General features: G+C 39.8%; 1 protein-coding gene across 2 annotated transcripts in view; it reads right to left on the reverse strand.

Moving 5' to 3' along the window:
* LOC132372384 (C-type lectin domain family 4 member A-like) overlaps positions 1-7,041 on the reverse strand; it is a 41,820-nt gene extending 34,779 nt beyond the window's left edge. Inside the window, exon 1 of one of the 2 annotated variants that reach the window (XM_059934449.1) lies at positions 6,291-7,041. In XM_059934449.1, coding sequence (XP_059790432.1) covers positions 6,291-6,342 — 52 coding nt within the window. In that variant the 5' untranslated portion in view covers positions 6,343-7,041. Of the gene's footprint in view, positions 1-670; positions 753-6,290 lie in introns of those variants that run through there. The other variant, XM_059934448.1, reaches the window with a different exon arrangement.
* Between the last annotated feature and the right edge of the window lie 12,687 nt (positions 7,042-19,728).

Below are 19,728 nucleotides of genomic sequence, written 5' to 3' on the forward strand. Positions count from 1 at the left end.
AGCAATCATGACTACCCTCTCACAGCTTCTCATAGTCTCCATGTTTTTTTTTTTTTTTCTCCCTTTTGTTCTATATCTGAGATATCATACACGTTACCCAAATTACCCTTTATCTACTTCCAAACTTCGTTGAATCCATCTCAGAGATGCAGTATGCATTGGATTTTCTGACTGCAGAGCAATTTCCCTCGAAACATAAGGGACTTTCTTTATACGACTTTCTAGTCTTTCATCTGCAATGGTCTTTCATTCCACTTTAGTCTGGTACTAACCAATACACGCAAACACTCTCCACCCAAACTCTTCCCCTATCAAGATCAAGAAACAAAACCCACTAATTCATCATTAGTCCTTGCATCTGGGCTGATGGCTTCCAGACCTGTACCCATTCTCTAGACTGCACAGAAGGCACAGAAGGACGACTTCCCAGCTTCATTAGCACTCTCTTTAGCTCAGGCCTGTAGTGGATTTCTCACACCTCAGTTGTGTTACGGCACCACTGTACAATCCCTTAATGCTTATCTTCAGGAGACTCAGTCTTCTGAGAATGCTGTGTTTCCCAACTGTGGCCAGAGAACCATTAACCAACATTACCTAGGCTCCGTTTATAGTATTCTCTCTTCATCCTTCATTCCATCATTAACTCTAACCACCAGAAAACGTGTCTTACCTGCAGGAGGCTCTGATTTGGTGCCTAAGGACTGGGGTTTATTTTTAAACCTCACTTCAGCATAAGTGACCTCTGAAGTCATATTGAGATCTTCTGTTCTCTTCAAAGAATCCTGTTCATCTCTTCCTTAAAACAGCTTGAAATGAAACCCAAGCATGGTTGTAACTTGTCATACATCCTATCACGCAACCTGATGAGAACAGAGGCCCCAGAAAGACAAATAACCTTGAGAGGAGTCTCATGAAAACTAAAAACCTCAGGGGCCCAATCCCCAGGACCGGCACAGTGTCTATCACAGCCTTTAAACGTTATGCCAGCAAATAGCAATAAAAGCAGGAAGTTCAAAATGTAGGGAAACAGGAAGGAAAAGAAAAGAGGAACAAACCAATTAGGGAAATTCTCCCTGAGAACTGTGAACTTACCAGAAGGAAAGAAATTAAAGTACTTATGAGCATTTACATGCAAACATAATCATTTGTAGACCAACCAACCTCAGTATATACGCATTCACATTTGCATTCTCCTCATCATTTGTGGCTCATCAGGCAACTTTGGGGACCACATTCCAACTGACAAAATAACTCATGTGTCAGACTCCCCACCTTCAAGAGTCAGCGTCCCCTAATGCAGTGAGGAGTCAAAGTTTAGATTATGTGCCTTCAGAAGCTGCTCGCTGTGTTCTCTGCTTTTCCCTGTTCTTGACTAAATCCATTGTGCCCCCCATTCATCCTGCTCTAGCCCCTCCAGCCGCTCCTGAGAGAAGCTCTCTCTACTGGAAGAGGAGGCTGCCCTTCTCTAGCCCTTTCATCTCCATGACACCACAACAAAAGGCTGTACAGGTATATATGACCCTTTAACAAATTAGGATAACTTAATGGAATCACAGTTTAAGAGAGAAATTGAGCGCTACATATGAATTTATCCAAAAGCCAAGAGGAAAGCACCCCCAAAATTAAATCCTTCATGTGGAATCTTTCTACAGACATGCTCCCAGCTCACGCCCCAGATTCAGTTCTCCCCAAATGATCCTCTTTCTTTGTTTTTTTTTTTTTTTTTTTTCATTTTTTGGCCACACTGCAGGCTTGTGGGATCTTAGTTCCCTGATGAGGGACTGAACCCGGACTCCGACCGTTGAAGCATGGGGTCCTAACCGCTGGACCACCAGGGAATTCCCCCATCCTCCTTTTAATCTCCTCGCTCTCCTGCATAACACACACACACACACACACACACGTGTGCACACATTTACCTCTATATTTATTTCTATGTCTAAATATATTGCAAACCATGAGTTCACACTAACACCTCTAATCTCAATCCTACACCAATGAGTTCATTCCAGTTTTTTCCCCTTCCACATCTCTAACTCCCTTCTGTGACAGTAAGAAGCCTGCTTCCATTCTCTTTAATTTATTTACTTATTTGATCAAGCCCCTGGATTTAACTGATCTTCTACCTTTGCTGCTCCTCCCTCCTTAACTAAGATGCCCTTCTCACCCCTACTGGTCTTGCTTCTCAATCCAGGCCCCACGCCTGTTGACGTCCTCTCCATTCTGCACGGGTGTTCCTGCACTGAGGCAGCCGATCCCCAAGGATATTCTCCTCACCCTGCCCAGGTCTGCCGCCCTACGCCAGGCCACCTTCCATAGCAAAGCCCTCCTCACTCTGCCTGAACTCTGATTCCTGAAGCCGGTCCCCTGACCCCCATGTGGGATCCATCCTTACCCCACTCAGGCTCTAACACCCTATACAAGGTCACCCTCTTGTGTGGAAGCCCTCCTCCCCCCTCCTGGACTCCCCCACCATGTGGACAGCCTCTGAAACCCACACGTGGTCTCCCCTCTGCATGGATGCTTTCCTCCCCCTGCTGGGGCCCTGACACCTCCCAGCAAGGATGCCCTCGGTCACTGCACGAACTCCCTGCACTCAACCACCCCACCACATAGGTGCTCTCTTCACCTCTCAGGCACTGACACCCCACGCCAGGCCACTGCCACGTGTGGACACTCTACTCAGCGTGCACAGGCTCTGAGGCCAGAACGCTTTCCCACCCCTGCAGAGATGTTCGTCTCGGGCTCCAACACCACTGTCAAGCCAGCCCCCTGACTAGTCACCCAGCTCGTGCTGCCTAAGTTCTGACTGCCTGCACCAGACCACTGCTCCTCTCCCACCCCACCCTTCAACAGACACCTACCTTGCTCTGCCCCGCCTAATGCTTTATTTAAGACTGAATTGTTTAGTAAGGAAAGGGAAAGGGGTATGAAAAAGAGTAAGAGAAGAAAAAGAGCTAATTTTTACAAATTTTTCCAGCAAATAACTACTGGACCTAACAAGTGCTACTGGACCTTAACAATGTAAGCTTGTAAGGAGAAAGCAAAATACATTCCTAAAGGTACCTCTCTTTCCCTGGGGTAAGTCACATTATACCTGGATTACACTGTACCACAAACATCCCCCAAATCTGTGGGGCTTACAACATTTATTTCTCACTCACATGACATGAGGGCTTAGGGTCTGCATGAGATAGACTTTATAGACTGTAACTCTGCTTGGCTATTCTCTAAGTATTTTCTCATTCTGGAACCTAGGATCACAGAGCAGCTTCTTGTAAGCTGAAACATGTAGTAACATTCAAATCCTCTGTTCAGAGAAGGTGTACGTTATATCCTCTCCGATTCCACCCGGACTTGCTGTGAAAGGGGCAGTGAAGTTCACTCTACCAGCAGGGAGACATGTCAAGGGCAGCAAAATAGCTTAGACTTGGTGGCTTATACAACAATTTATTTCTCACAGTTCTGGAGGCTGGGAAGTTCAAGATCAAGGTGGCAGCAGATTTGATGTCTGGTGAGATTCCTGTTTTCTAGTTCACAGATGGCAGTCTTCTCACTGCATCCTCACATGGCAGAAGGGGTGAAGGAGCTTTCTAGGGTCTCTTTTCTAAGAAGACTAACCACATTCATGACCTAATCAATTCCCAAAGGCCCCACCTCCTAATACCATCACACTGGGGGTTAGGATTTCAACATATGAATTTTGAGGGGGTGCAAATATTCAGTCCATAGCACTCTTCAAATCATTTAGCCAAGGAATCTCTAGGGCAGTGATCTCCAAATAGGGGCACAAGTACCCCAGGTGGTATAAAAAAGGGTTCTCCGGGGCACAGAAATAAAATACTAGAACTTCTGTTTGTATGTATTTCAAATGTTTTTTGAAAACAAACTTTACTAATATGACAAGGATTCAGTGTTGGTTGCATGTCATGAGTGGTATGGGATCTATCCTGAGGAAAGAGCGGAGGTTCCTCAACTCTGAGAAGCTGATGGTTCATTCTTTCTCTGCGTGTTGCATCATATTGTCATTTAAATATCTGTGTAATCAAGAATTTGACTGGGATTTGTACCCAGTTCCTGGGACGTAGCCTCTAAATCCTTGGAATTTCCTGAGTTATAGGAGTGTCTGTTATTTGCGGTGTGCCCGGATACTTTCTGCTAATGAAGTGCTCAGAGTGGGCCTATATGATTACTGTGCTAACAAGACAATTCAAGATGGGGACTGGCCACACCAGAGACACCAACCATGGGATTAAAGGTTTGGGGCTTTGAGTCATGAGATATCAGCCTAGACAGAGGAGGGATGCTGGAGATTGAGTTTGACCATATGGCAAATGACTCAATCAAGCCTGCTTATGTAATGAACCCCAATAAAAATTCTGGGCACCAAAGCTCAGGTGAGCTCCCTGGTTGGCAATACTCTGTGTATTGTTATACATTGATGTGCCAGGAAAGTGACTTTTGGGACCCTTCCAGACCTTACCCCATGCGTCTCTCTCATTGGCTGTCTCTGATTTGTATCCCTTTGCTATAACAAAACTGCAATCAAAAATATGGCTGGCATTTTTCTAAGTTTAGTGAGTTGTTCTAGTGAATTATCAAACCTGACAGAGTCATTGGAACCCCCAATTTGTCATCAGTTGATCAGAAGTGAGAGTAAACTTGAAGACCCTCAAACTTGTGACTGGTGTCTGAAATGAGGGCAGTCTTGTAGAGGACCATGGCTTTAACCTGCAAAATTTGGCCTAACTCCAGGCAATTGGTGTCATAAATTATTATAATATCTCAATATGGTTAATTTCATAAAAACAAGATGTTTGTTAGAATATTTATGATATTTTTGAACAAGATGGGATGTGACCTTCTTGTTCACTTTGGCAAATTACTTAAAAGAATTGGGAAACTTACTAAATGTTGCTATGCTTAAAAAAAAAAAGGACAGGTGTTCCAATTTTGCTCACGTTTTCAGTGTTGTGAAATAGCTTCCAATGGTATGCCAATTAGCAGATATTAATGCACATGAGCGCAGGACTTCCCTGGTGGCGCAGTGGTTAAGAATCCTTCTGCCAATGCTGCGGACACGGGTTAGATCCCTGGTCCGGGAAAATCCCACATGCCACGAACTACTGAGCCCACGCGCCGCAACTACTGAAGCCCATGCACCTAGAGCCCGTGCTCCACAACAAGAGAAGCCACCACATTGAGAAGCCCACGCACCGCAACGAAGAGTAGCCCCTGCTCACCGCAACTAGAGAAAGCCTGCGCGCAGCAACAAAGACCCAACGCAGCCAAAAATAAATAAATAAACAAATAAATAAAATAAAGTACACACATACATACACACACAATTAACCTATTAGTTCAAGATAGACAATAAGTGAGAAGACAAACAAACATATGGAAAGAGCATTTGGAAAACTGATGCTTAGAAAAGAAATAGTTCCACCATGTTGTGATTTTTTTTCTTTCGCCAGAAATTATGTAAAGATGTGGCTTATATATCTTCCTTTTAGAAATCTTCAAAATGGAGGGTTTCAGTGAGTTTTGGACTCATTTATTAATGAGTTTAAAATGTAACACCCTCTCACTAATTTGTAAGAACAACTTGATTAATACCATGAAAGAAGATATTTACTAGCTAGTCTCAACAAAGAGATTTATGGAGAGAATTAAAAAATGAGAATCATATCTTGTTAAGTACAGCTAATGATATACTTCCCATTTTGAGCCATATAACATTGTGAGGTTTGTTTTACAACTGACAGCTATTAAAAGCAAGGATTGAAATAAAACAAACTCATAACTAGACAGATATCTTGTTCTATTAATAAGTAACATTAGGGACTTCCCTGGTGATCCAGTGGTTAAGACTCCGTGCTCCCAACACAGGGGGCACAGGTTCCATCCCTGGTTGGGGAATTAAGATCCTGCACGCTGCACGGCACGGCCACACACACACAAAGCAACATTAATTTTTTTTGAGTATTATTTACTTTGCCTTTACCACATCATTTTTATTTCCATTTCTTTTTATTATAATATATATAATAGAAATACTTGTGAGAGTATACATAATAGAATTAATATACATTATAGAATCAACTACCTTTTGCTAACCAACCATCTTAAATCTTGGTAGCTCCATTTGTAGAATTTATTTAGCTCAAACTGTGATTATGGCAATTTGGGCTGTGCTCAGCTGGATAGTTCTGGTTTGAGTCAAGTGTGGCTGATTTCAGCTCAGCCTGTTCATGTATCTCTGGTCAGAAACCAGACTGATAGAGACTTACCTAAGATGACCCCAAGTGGGACAGCTTGTGTCTGCCTCATGTGGTCTCTCATTCTCCAGAAGACTAAACCAGCAGGATTCCAAGAGCAGCAAGAGGGCAAGTCCAATGCACACGTACGTTTCAAATCTCTTCTTGCATCACACTACGTAGTCTTTCATTGGCCAAAGCATTCCACATGGTCAAGCCCAGAGTCAGTGCAGAAGCTACAAGGCAAATTTTACAAGAAGGTGTGGATAAATTAGGGTTATTACTACAATCAATCACTCTTTGAGAGTTGAGTAAATCTGGAATGCAAGGTGTAGTACCCATTCTCAGTGGGATTTCTCCTGGCTTTGATGCTTGTAGAAGTGCCCTGTGCTTAGATGGGAATAGTGGTAGATCCCGAGACCTAGACCATCCCCTGTTCCAGGAGAGCAAAAAAAGAGACTTAGAAATACTCCTTGATACATGGTACTAAGGACGCTGAGATGGTCCAAAACAGATGTCAGTGGCCTAGCCTATGAGAGACACCTCAGTTAAACATGAAGAAACATACCCCAAAAGAGTGAGATAGAATCACTGAATGGGGACGAGGAGGCCCTGTCTGCAGGGCCATCATAACTTGGAGCAGGGTCAGGGGCAGTACACGCAGAGAGCACATAATACCTACACCAAGCTCCCCTAAGAAGCGGAGCCATGAAGTATGGCAGACAAACAAATGACACAGCATCAACAGCTCCGTATATGCTGAGCAGCTGGTAGGCCCTCTGATCAACATTCTAATTGCTAGATTGGATAATCAATTATTGGAAAGGACTGGTGTTTATTGAAAAGAACTAAGAAAACATGGACTGCCGTGTTTTTCTTCTTCTGACCCAGCTTTAAAAAGAGGGATAAGTTGCCACCAATATTGGAAAAATAAAACTCTTCCATGTTTTTCCATTGCTGGTTTATGATCAAACCCACACAAAGAATAATAATCAAGACTCCTATAATTTTCCATTATAAACCTTCCAGGGTTATTTGATATTTTTGGCCACACCGCGTGGCATGGGGGGATCTTAGTTCCCCCACCAAGGATCGAACCCATCCCCCCTGCAGTGGAAGCGAGGAGTCTTAGCCACTGGACCGCCAAGGAAGTCCCAGGATTATTTGATTTTTAAATTACTTTGATAAGCTTTAGAAAGTAATGGTTAAAAATATAATGAAGAGCTTTACAGACTCTCTATAGGCAAAAAAAAAAAAAAAAAAAAAGTGGCGGTTAAAGGCAGGGAGGTGGGGACCAGATGCCAACAACTTCATGGGCAAATTCTATTACACCCTCAAAAAAACTGATTAATTCTATTTCTATATGAACTCTTTAGCACACAGAAAAATGACTGAAACCTTCTCATTCTTTAAGTTTAAGATCACTCCAATAAACAAATCAGATAACTACAAAGCACAACTCTAGGCCAATAACACATATGAACATAGTTTTTTTTAAATCCTTAATAATATCAAATAAAATACAATAGCATATAAAGAGAAACGTGTATCACAGTAAGGCAAGTGTAGCAAGCACTGTCGTTCAGATGGGCTGTCCAGCATCTAACTTCCTATGTTTGAAGAACATGCCCACTTCATGAAACAGAGCTCTTCACATACCACAGAAGCTGAAAATACAAACATTGCTTTCAGAATCAGCACCACAAATACTTGAAGGCAATAGACTCCCAGTAAAATGGGGGAAATTGGAGATTTATTACCTAATCTGGTTGAAGTTGAGAGAAGAGAAAACCTAACTAGTAATAACAAATGGGACCTGGCAGTCCTTGTCATATAATGGCAAAATAACTTAGCAAATTGTGATGGACTGAATGTTTGTGTCCTCTCAAAATTCTTATGCTGAAATTCTAACCTCCCAGGTGATAGTATTAGGAGGTGGGACCTTTGAGAGGTGATTAGGTCATAACGGCAGAGCCCTCGTGAATGGACTTCCTGTCCTTATAAAAGAAGCCTAAGAAAGCTCCTTTACCCTTTCCACCAGGTGAGGTTATAGCGAAAAGACAGTCGTCCATGAGGAAATGGGCCCTCACCAGACAAAGAACTTGCCGATGCCAGGAACTTGGACTTCCCAGCCTCCAGAATTATAAGAAATAAATGTTTGTTGCTATAAGCCACCTAATTCCTGGTATTTGTTTTCATAGCAGCCTGAATAGACTAAAACACAAATTAAAACATGTTGTCACCTAGCACAGGGAACTATATTCAATATCCTGTGATAAACCATTATGGAAAAGAATATGAAAAAGACTATAAATATATATGTACAACTGAATCACTTTGCTGTACAGCAGAAATTAACACAACACTGTAAATCAACTATACTTTTATAAAATAAATTTTTTTAAAGTGTTGTCAGGGAAGTCTACTCAATATTCTGTGATAACCTATATGAGAAAAGAATCTAAAAAGAATGAATATATTTATACGAATAACTGAATCACTTTGCTGTACACCTGAAACTAACACAACATTGTAAATCAACCATACGCCAATAAAACTTTTTTTAAAGTTCAAAAAAAAAAAAAAAAAGAGTACCCAAGGAAGACAAGACTTTAGGAGACCAAATGACTGCAAGGGAAAGAGAATGTAAGAATTATAGAGCATAGTTGCTTCTTATGGCCCTGGGCAACCTAAAGGAAGAGAGTAACAAGCTCAAAGCCCTAAATTCTTGGCTTACTGTAAAACCTGAAAACCAGAATTTCTAAGACTATGTTAAAAGAATCCTTTATTGTTTATAGCTGCAGGCTGAAGAAGACAAAAACCAAAGGCTAAGTTTGATTCTACAGGCAAACCCTAATAGGACAATTCAGAGGAGGCCTCTAGTATTCATTAGAGCAAGTCATGCCCTTTCAGCAAGTAACCATTCTATTCTTGAGAAATGCTCTTAGCTTATTACTGGGTCCTCACAGATTCAGAACACACAAACACGGGACAAGAGGTGAAAATGTAACCAGAGTTAACCTTCATGAACTGACAGTCATCAAGTCTGCGTGGAGATCATCAGGTCCAGTAATGGCTAAAGGTGTGGATTTAAAAGCACACGAAGGGGATGAAACAAGAATTTAGAACTAAGACCTCTGCTTAATTCAGAATCAATGCAAAACTTTAAATTAAATGAAAGGGAAACTAGAAAGAGACCACCCATCGGTAATACCTCTCCCTGGGCTTTAGATTTAAAAACAAAAACCAGTACGAAAGTACAAGGTGAATCTGGAATATCTTGTTCTATCATATATCAAGGAACTGGATCAATTATTTTTCAACATCACCAAAATGGAAACATAGGAGACCCCAGCCTCTGTCCCCCCCTCCAAAAAATATCAACATTAGACAGCTATCCATTAACAAAAACAGCTCTGGGGGAGCTCTGGAGTCTGCTTTAGAAATTTCAGCAACACAGTGGAACAGAAAACCTGAGAATAATCAGGTTATGGAGATGGAAGACAGTTTCATTCTGCCTACATCAGCCCACCCCCCAAACCAACATCGTTTAGTACCAAGAGGGAACTTCCCAGATAGAAAGAGTTCCCCTTATCAAAAAAGGAAGAGTGGAGTGAGAGATCCACTTCCCTAAACTTTCAGGACAATGCAAGAAGGTCCCACTTCAGTTTCACCCTACCCAGACCAGCAAAGCTGAGATGCATAGAAACCGTTAGAAACAAGGAAGAAAAGTATGATCTACCAATAGCAGCCACACAACTGGAGAGCTCACAGTTCAGTGACTTGCTCTACAGACAAACCCAGCAGATTTCACCACTGCAGAAACTAACAGAGCTGCAGTGAACCCCCTGCAGATTTCATTAGCTTTTATAGCCACATTTCATACTCACATTTGCCAAATCACATTTGCCAGCCGCTTGAGTCTCTCCCCACTCCCTCCAACGCCCTCACCCCACCCTCACTGGAGCCCTTGAACCACACTGGCAGCCAGTCCAGGCCTCTGAAGCTGCAAAATACAAGATGCCAGCACAGATCTCAGCAGCTGACCCCAAACACCTTGTGCATACTCGAACCTAGCCTCCCTCTCCAGCTGTGCGCTTGCACACTGCCAGCCTGACGCCCATCACCAGCTTCCACAGCAGTGCACACACCCCAAGGGAAAGACTATGCAACCAGAGGAGAGCATGCTGACAGCTGGGGCCCCCAGAGCTGCCAGTGAGCCCAGAGTTGGCTTTGACCCTTGCTGCCTGCCCTGGCCCCCACCACTACGTGTGTGTCTGCAACTGACCCCAGCCACTTCACAGGCACCTGCAGCTGGTCCCCACAGCCAAGTGTGTGCACACCACCAGCTCCACCCTCCACCACAGCCTTTCCTGGTCCCCAGCCACTGGACCTGGGGGTACCACTGAGGACCCCAAAATCCTTTACAGCCTCTATGAACCCCCTGCAGTGCTCACTAAGGACCACACAGTTGTTGATGCTGTGGACTACAACAGCCTGAACAGAAAACACATCATGCTCCCACCCTGACCCTGATCCAGCGCAACTACACACCCCAGCACCTGGCACCTTGCATCACTAGACCTGGGGTTACAGCATGCTTCAGCATGCCCCCACCCACAGGTGAAAGTCTTCCCTTACCAAAGTTGCTCCATAAGTCTGGAAGAAGTGACTGCTTCCTCAGATACTCAGACAACTATGCTAGGCTACAAGGGTAACGAAGAACCAGGGAAACATGTAAAGGAACACAGTAAACCTCCGGTAACTTGCCCCAGAGAAATGGAGTTCCAGGAATTACCTGACAGAGAATTCAAAATAATTGTTCTAGAGAGACTCAGGGACTTCCTTGATGGTCCAGTGGTTAAAACTCCATGCTTCCACTTCAGGGGGCATGGGTTTGATCCCTGGTCAGGGAACTAAGATTCCACATGCCATATGGTGCAAGCAATAAAAGAAAAGAAAAGAAAAGAAAATGGCTCAGAAAGCTATAAGAGAACACAGATGAACTGTTTGATGATATCAGAAAAACAACAAGAAAAACATGAGATGTTCAACAAAGAGCAAGAACATAAAAAAGAACCAAACAGATATTTTGGAGATGAAGAATATAATGACTGAACTGGAGAATTCAATGGAGAGCTTCAGCTTCAGACTTAACCAAGCAGAATAAAGAATCAGTGATGTAGACAACAGATCAATTGAAAGTATCCAATCAGAGGAGCAAAAAGAAAAAAAAAAAAGAATGAAAAGGAAGAAAAGAAGCCTGCAGTACTTATGGGAAACCATTAAGACAAACATTCTACCTATTATTAGAGTACCAGAAGGAGAAGAAAGAGAGAAAGGGACAGGAAGCTATTTAAAGAAATAATGGCTAAAGATATCCCAAACCTGGGAAGAGATTAGACATCCAAATTCATGAGGCAAAAGGTCACCCCAAAATCTCAATCTAAAACAATCTTCTCCAAGACACATTATAGTAAAACTGCCGAAAATCAAAGACAAAGAGAGAATTTCAAAAGCAACAAGAGAAAAAATATTTCTTTCATACAGAGAAACCCCCATAAGGCTATAAGCAAATTTGTCAGCAGAGACCTTGCAGGCCAGGAGATAATAGAATGATATATTCAAAGTGCTGAAAGAAAGAAACAGCCAATCAAGAATGCTTTACCTATCAAAGTTGTCATTCAGAAATGAGACAAAGACTTTCCCTAACAAACAAAAGTTGAGAGAGTTCATCGCCACTAGAACTCCCTTGTAATTAATGCTGAAAGGAGTTCTTCAAGCACCAATGAAGGGATGCTAATTAGTAACACAAAAACATTCAACACACTGATACAGGTAAGCATATAGTTAGATTCAGATATTCTAATACTGTGATATGGTGGTATGCTAACCACTTAACTCTAGTATAAATGTTAAACACAGAAGTGTTAAAAATAGTTATAGCTATAATAATTTGCTAATGAACACACAATATAAAAAGAGGTAAATAGTGACATGAAAAACATAAAAAGGGGGAATAAAAGGGTGAAATTTTTGTATGCAATCAAAGTTAAATTGTTATCAGCTCACAACACTGTGACAGATAGATAGATGATTGATAGATAGAAAGAAAGAAAGAAGGAAGGAAGGAAGGAAATGATGTTTTATGCAAGCTTCAGGGTAACCTGAAGCAAAAACCTACAGTAGAGTCACAAAAAATTAAGAGAAGAGGATCAAAGAATACCACTAAAGAAAATCATCAATTCACAAAGGAAGACAGCAAGAGAGGAAGAAAGGAACAAGGGAACTACAAAACAGACAAAAACCAATTAGAAAGATGGCATTAATAAGTCCTTATCTATCAATAATTACTCTAAATGTAAATGGATTGAATTCTCCAATGAAAAGACACAGAGTGGCTGAGAAAACAAGACTGCTATATGTAGCCTATAAGAAACTCACTTCAGCTTTAAGAACACACATAGGCTAAATGAAGGGATGGAAAAGATATTCCATACAAGTGGAAACCAAAAGAAAGTAGAGGTGGCTATACATATATCAGACAAAATAAGATGTTAAGCCAAATATGGTAAAAAAAAAAAAAAGGAAGGTCATTATATAATGATCAAAAAGATATAACAATCATAAACATATATGCATTCAACATCAGAGCACCTAAATATATTAAGCAAATACTAACAGATCTGAAGAGAGAAACAGACAATACAATAATAGTAGGAGACTTCAATACCCCAATTTCAACAATGGATAGGTTATCCAGATAGAAAATCAAAAGGATACACTGGACTTCAACCCTACTTTAGACCAAGTGGACCTATAACAGACATATACAGAACATTCCTTCCAACAAAAGCGGACTACACATTCTTCTCAAGTGCAGAACATTCTCCAGAATAGACCATTTGTTAGACCAAAAAACAAGTCTTAGCGAATTTAAGAACGCTGAAATCATACCAAGTATCTTCTCCAAACACAATAGTATGAAACTAGAAATCAATAACAAAAGGAAAGCTGGAAAATGCACAAATGTATGGAAATTAACACACTCCTGAACAACCAACAGGTCAAAGAAATCGAGCAGAAAATCAAAAAATATCTTGAAAGAAACAAAAATGGAAACACAACATACCAAAACCTATGCAAGGCTGCAAAAACAGCTCTAAAAGGGACGTTTTTAGCAATAAATGCCTACATTAAGAAAAAAGGAAGATCTCAAATAAACAACCTCACTTTACACCTCAAGCAACTGGAAAAAGAAAAACAAACTAAGCCCAAAGTTAGTAGAAGGAATGAAATAACTAAAGTCAGAGTGAAAATAAATGAAACACAGACCAGAAAAACAATAGAAAAGATCAACAAAACTAAGAGCTGGTGTTTTGAAAAGATAAACAAAATTGACAAACCTTTAGCGAGACTAAGAAAAAAAGAGAAAAGACTCAAATAAAATCAGCAATGAAATGAGGGACATTACAACTGATACTACAGAAATACAAAGGATCATGAGAGACTACTATGAAAAATTACATAGCAACAAACTGGATAACCTAGAAAAACAGAAAAATTCCTAGAAACATATAGCCTACCAAGACTGAAGCAGGAAGTAATAGAAAATCTGAACAGACCAATAACAAGTGAGTATACTGAATCAGTAATCACATACTTCCCAACAAAGAAAAGGCCAGGACGAGATGGTTTCACTAAATAATTCTACCAAACACTTTTAAAAATTAACAGCAATCCTTCCCAAACTCTTCCCAAAAATTCAAGAGGAGGGAACACTACCAAACCCATTTTACAAGGCCAGCATTACCTTGATACCAAAGCCAGATAAGGGTACAAGAAAAGGCCAATGTTCCTGATATATAGATACAAAAATTCTCAACAAAATTAACAAGCCAAATTCAACAGCACATTTAAAGGATCATACACCATGATCAAGTGGCATTCATCCCTGGGTTACAAGGATGGTTCAACATACAAAAATTATCAACTGTGACACACCACATTAATAAAATGAAAGGCAAAATCACAGGATCATCTCAATAGATACAGAAAAAGCATTCGACTAATTATAACATTCTTTCACGATAAAAACTCTCAACAAATTGTGTAGAGAAGGAACATACCTGAACACAATAAAGGTCATATATGACAGGACCACAACTAACATCATACTCAAAGATAAAAGGTTGAAAGCTTTTCCTCTAAGTTCAGAAAAAGGCAAGGGGGCCCACTTTCACCATTCCTACTCAACATAGTACTGCAAGTCCTAGTTAGACGAATCAAGTAAGAAAAAGAAATAAAAGTCATCCAAATCAGAAAGAAGTAAAATTGTCTCTGCAGATATGATCCTATATATAGAAAATCCTAAGAACTCCACCAAAAAACTGGTAGAACTAATAAATCAATTTAGTAAAGTTACAGGTTACAAACTAAACACATAAAAATCAGTCTCCTTTCTATATACTAACAGTGAAACAACCAAAAAAGAAAGAAAATGATCCCATTCACAATAACATCAAAAACAATAAAATACTTAGGAATAAATTCAACTAAGGAAGTGAAATTTCTATATACCAAAAACTATAACTTAGATTAAAGAAACTGAAGGCACAAAAAAATGGAAATATATCCTGTGTTCATGGATTGGAAGAATTAATATTGCTAAAATGTCCATACTACTCAAGCCAAGTATAAATTCAACACAACCTCTATCAAAATTCCAATGGCATTTTTCACAGACATAGAAAAAATAATCCTAAGATTTGTGTGGAACTACAAAAGACCACAAAAAAGTAATAACCAAAGCAATCATGAGAAAAAAGAACAAAGCCAGAGGCATCACACTTCCTAATTTCAAATTATACTACAAAGCTATCATAATTAAAACATAAAAAAACTAGCATAGAAAGAGACACATAGACCAATGCAACTAAATAGAGAGTGCAGAAATAAACTCCTGCATTTACAGTCAACTAATATTTGACAAGGGAGCCAAGAACACTCAATGAGAAAGGACAGTCTTTTCAACAAAACTATGTGTTGCAAGAACTGGATAACTACATGCAGAAAAATGAAATTGGACCACTATCTTACACCACTCCCCAAAATTAACTCAAAATAGATTAAAGACTTAAACTAACACATGATACCATAAAATTCCTAGAAGAAAACATATGGAGGAAGCTCCTTGACATCAGTCTTAGCCACAATTTTTTAGATATCACACCAAAAGCACAAGCAACAAAAGCAAAAATCAGGAAGTGGGACTACATCAAACTAAAAAACTTCTGCACAGCAAAAGACACAATCAAAAAAAAAGAAAGAAAGAAAGAAAAGACAACCTATGGAATAAGAGAAAATATTTGCAAACCATATATCTGATAAGAAGATAAGAAATTAATATCCAAAATAGATAAAGAACTCATACAACTCAGTAACAAAACAAAACAAAAACTAAAAACAATCCAATTTTTAAAATGTGCAGAGGAACTAAACAGACATTTTTCTTAAGAAGACATACAAATAGTCCAAAGATCATTTTTTTAGAGTCACAAGCAGTTGACTGACTCAGTGTGACTCAAGACCACAAAGAAACCATTTCTAATTCACACTGTTCTGAGTCCTAGGGTTGGGGTCCAGGCTGGCAAGAATGATGCTTGGGACCCATTCCCATGAAAAGGTACTCAACATCACTAATCATCAGGGAAATGCAAATCAAAACCACAATGAAATATCACCTCACATCTATTAGAATGGTTATCATCAAGAAGACAAGAAGAGATAACAAGTGTTGGTGAGGATGTGGATCAAGGGGAACCCTAGCACACTCTTGGAGGGGATGAAAACTAGTACAGCCACTATGGAAAACAGTACGGAGTTTCCTCAAAAGATTAAAAATAGAACTACTATATGATCCAGCAATTCCACTTCTGGGTATATATCCAAAGGAAATGAAAACAGGATATTGAAGAGATATATGCACTCCCATGTTTATTGCAGCATTATTCACAATAGCAAGGTATGGAAACAACCATAGGGTCCATTTGCAATGAATGGATAAAGAAGATGTGGTATACATATGTAAGAAAATATTATTCGGCCATAAGAAAGAAGGAAATCTTGCCATTTGCAATAACGTGGAGAGACCTTGAGGTTATTATGCTAGGTGAGAAAAGTCAGAGAAAGACAAATGCTATATTTTATGATACCACTTATATGTGGAATCTAAAAAAGCCAAACTCATAGAAACAGAGAGTAGACTGGTGGATACCAGAGGCTAGGAGGTGAAGGAATTGGGCAATGCAGTTTAAAGATGCAAACTTTCAACCAGTAGATAAGTTCTGGAGATCTAATGCATAGTACAGTCATTATAGGCATACCTTGGAGAAATCACAGGTCCAGTTCTAGACTACTAGAATAAAGCGAATATTGCAATAAAGCAAGTCACATGAATTTTTGGTTTCCCAGGGCATACAGAAGTTATGTCTACACTACACTGTAGTCTATTAAGTGTGCAGTAGTATTATGCCTTGAAAAACAATATACATACCTTAATTTTAAAATACTTTATTGCTAAAAAATGCTTTCCATCATCTGAGCCTGCAGCAAGTCATAATAGTAATGTCAAAGATCACTGATCACAGATCACCATAACAAATATAATTATGATGAAAAAGTTTGAAATATTGTGAGAATTACCAGAACATGACACAGAGACACAAAGTGAGCAAATGCTATTGAAAAATGGCACTGACAGATTTCCTGGATGAAGTGTTGCTACAAACTTTCAATTTGTGAAAAACATAGTATCTGCAAAGTGGAATAAAGCAAAGTTCAATAAAATGAGGTATGCCTGTATAGACATTATATTACCAACTTCCAAGTTGCTAAGAGATTAGATCTTAGTTGCTCTCACCACAAAAAAGAAATGACAATTACATGACATGACAGAAGTGTTAGCTAACACTTCGATTATTGCAATAAATGTATCACATTTTGTACACCTAAACATTTACAATGTTGTATGTCAATTATATCCCCATAAAAATTAACTTTTTTAAAAAAGGAAAGGACCTCATCATTTTGCCCTTATACTTACCATGTTATTGCAATCCTAATAGCCAGAATTAAGATAGCCAGCCAAGCAGCAGTAGTAGAAGCAGTACTAACAGAGAATTTACCATACGCCAGGCTTTGTTCTAAGCACTTTAAATTTTTAACTTATTTTATCCTGACAATAACTCTATGAAGTAGGAACTATTATCTTTATTTTGCATATGAGGAAACCAAGGCAAACAAGGGTTAATTTGCCCAAGGTCAAAAAGCCAGTAAGTGGAAGAGTAAAATTTTGTGCCAAGGCAGTCTGTCTCTTCCCAAATTCATGCTCATAACCACTCCTCTTTACTTCCCGTTAATCACCTATTTTGGTGGGACTGGGGAAGGTGGGGGGGGGGGGGTCATTAAAATCAATAAGTATATTCCCCATTCATTCAAAGATTTATTTAAGTATTAAAGTCTGAAGAAAGTATTATTCTGTTCTTCATCTTCCACCTACCCAAACAGCTGTTTTTCTACATTCCCAACAAACTTTGGATCGGGTACATGCTTACTCCATAGATGAAATGTCCCTTGACAGTCTTCATTTATGTCTTCAGGTGTCTCCCCTGCCACCAGGAAATCGGAGCAGTAATTCCTACCGCTGTGCTAGAGCTGCTAGGGGAGCCCGTCCTCTAGTGGTCCCATGCTGACATGCAGCCAGTTAAAGCATTGACAGAAATTGCCCCAAAGACATTTTTTTACTATCATTAGGTGCAGTGGCAGAACACACATAAGACAAAAGAAAATATTAAAAAGCAAACAGAAACATTCATCGTTGGTCTTAATGCATTATTGTGTTTGAGGGAATGACACTAGTCTTAGATTGATAGGGCAGAACATGAGGTCTCAAAGGACAATTATTTCACTCCTGACTGAGATGTAGACTTTAGTATACTAGAGCTTTTTAAAAAACATACCACCCCCATATCTTAATAACTTTCAAAAAGGGACTGAAAATGACAATTCTTATTCTGAAATAAATGCCATACAACATGGTTTCAACCATGGTTGCTGTGAAAACCACACCAAGCCTATACATTCCCCAGGCTTAAGGGACTTGAAAGTAAAATGTAATCCTCTTCCTTTTTCCTTTCTTTCTCAAGAGAATATGTGATTGATGGGGAGCTCCTGAGTATAAGTTCCAGTCAAAAACCACATGTATCTTCCTCATGTACAGTTAAGAGGCAATAACAGAAATGACTTTTTTTAAAAAGCTAAAAAAAAAGCTAAATATAACCAAGTGCAATCTTAGCCAGTTGTAATAACTGAGATCAGAAAGTAAGCTACCAGATTTATCAGCAGCTGTGCTACATGATATCCAGTTTTCCTTTTCCCAGGCCATAGCGTCTATGTATCAAAGTAAAATTTGTCTTCAATGCTACTTTCTTGGGCCCTAATATTAACTGACTCTGGAGCATATAAATGAGACCTTCTGCAACTATAACAAAGCATATAAGGAATACTTATGTCCTGTAGCTAGGAACAACCAAAATGAGAATGAGTGAAAAAGGAAAAACCCAACTTTCTGATGTCTAGTCCCTCTTCACTGAAATCACTGTTAATTCAACAAGTATATATTTATGGCATATGGAAAGTATTGAGTAGATAAAAATGAAGACATGGTCCTTATATCAAAGAGCTTACAAACTAGTAAGAAGAGAATTTCAACAGCAACCCCAAAAAACAAGGGAGATCACCTTTCAGACTGAGGGGATAAGTAACGTTTCATGAAGCAGCACTTGAGCTTTCCAGGATGGGAAGGATTTCACCAGGCAGGTAGAGAGGGAAGGAATTCTAGGCAGAGGGAATTGCAAGCACTCAATGCCCATGTTGCTGATGGCATCTGCAGAATGACAAGTGTGCAGGAGCAGACTGAAAGGGAAAATTGCGAGCTGAGGATGAAATGGTACTTTGGACTTTAACCTGTAAGCAAAGGAAAATTATTAAAGGTAATCAATGAGTAGGGGAGGAAAGGGCATGAGCAGGGTTTGGTTTCAGGAAGATTATTCTGGTGGCAACGTGTAAGCTGAACTAGGGCTGAGAAAGCTAGAGGCAAGCCAACTACCTAGAAGGTTATCGGAATGGAAGAAGTGAGGAGTAATAAAAGCTCACATGACAACCGTGAAGGCAGATGTCAATGTCTAACCAAGGGGGTTGAGCTGGAAAAATTATTATCTGCATCTTCAGCCCAAAAAACCCCCCTGCAGTTTAGGATACATGTTTATCCATGATAGTGCCTCACAACCTCAGTAATGATAAGAAAGGCCATGGTTGGGGAAACCATCCAAGCCCTTCCCTGGGAGGGCAAATGGGGGAGGTGTATCAGAATCTCTGGAGAGAGCAGTATGTTATTTTAAATTGGAAACAA

The sequence above is a fragment of the Balaenoptera ricei genome, chromosome 10, assembly GCF_028023285.1.
Source record: "Balaenoptera ricei isolate mBalRic1 chromosome 10, mBalRic1.hap2, whole genome shotgun sequence".
Taxonomy (NCBI): domain Eukaryota; kingdom Metazoa; phylum Chordata; class Mammalia; order Artiodactyla; family Balaenopteridae; genus Balaenoptera; species Balaenoptera ricei.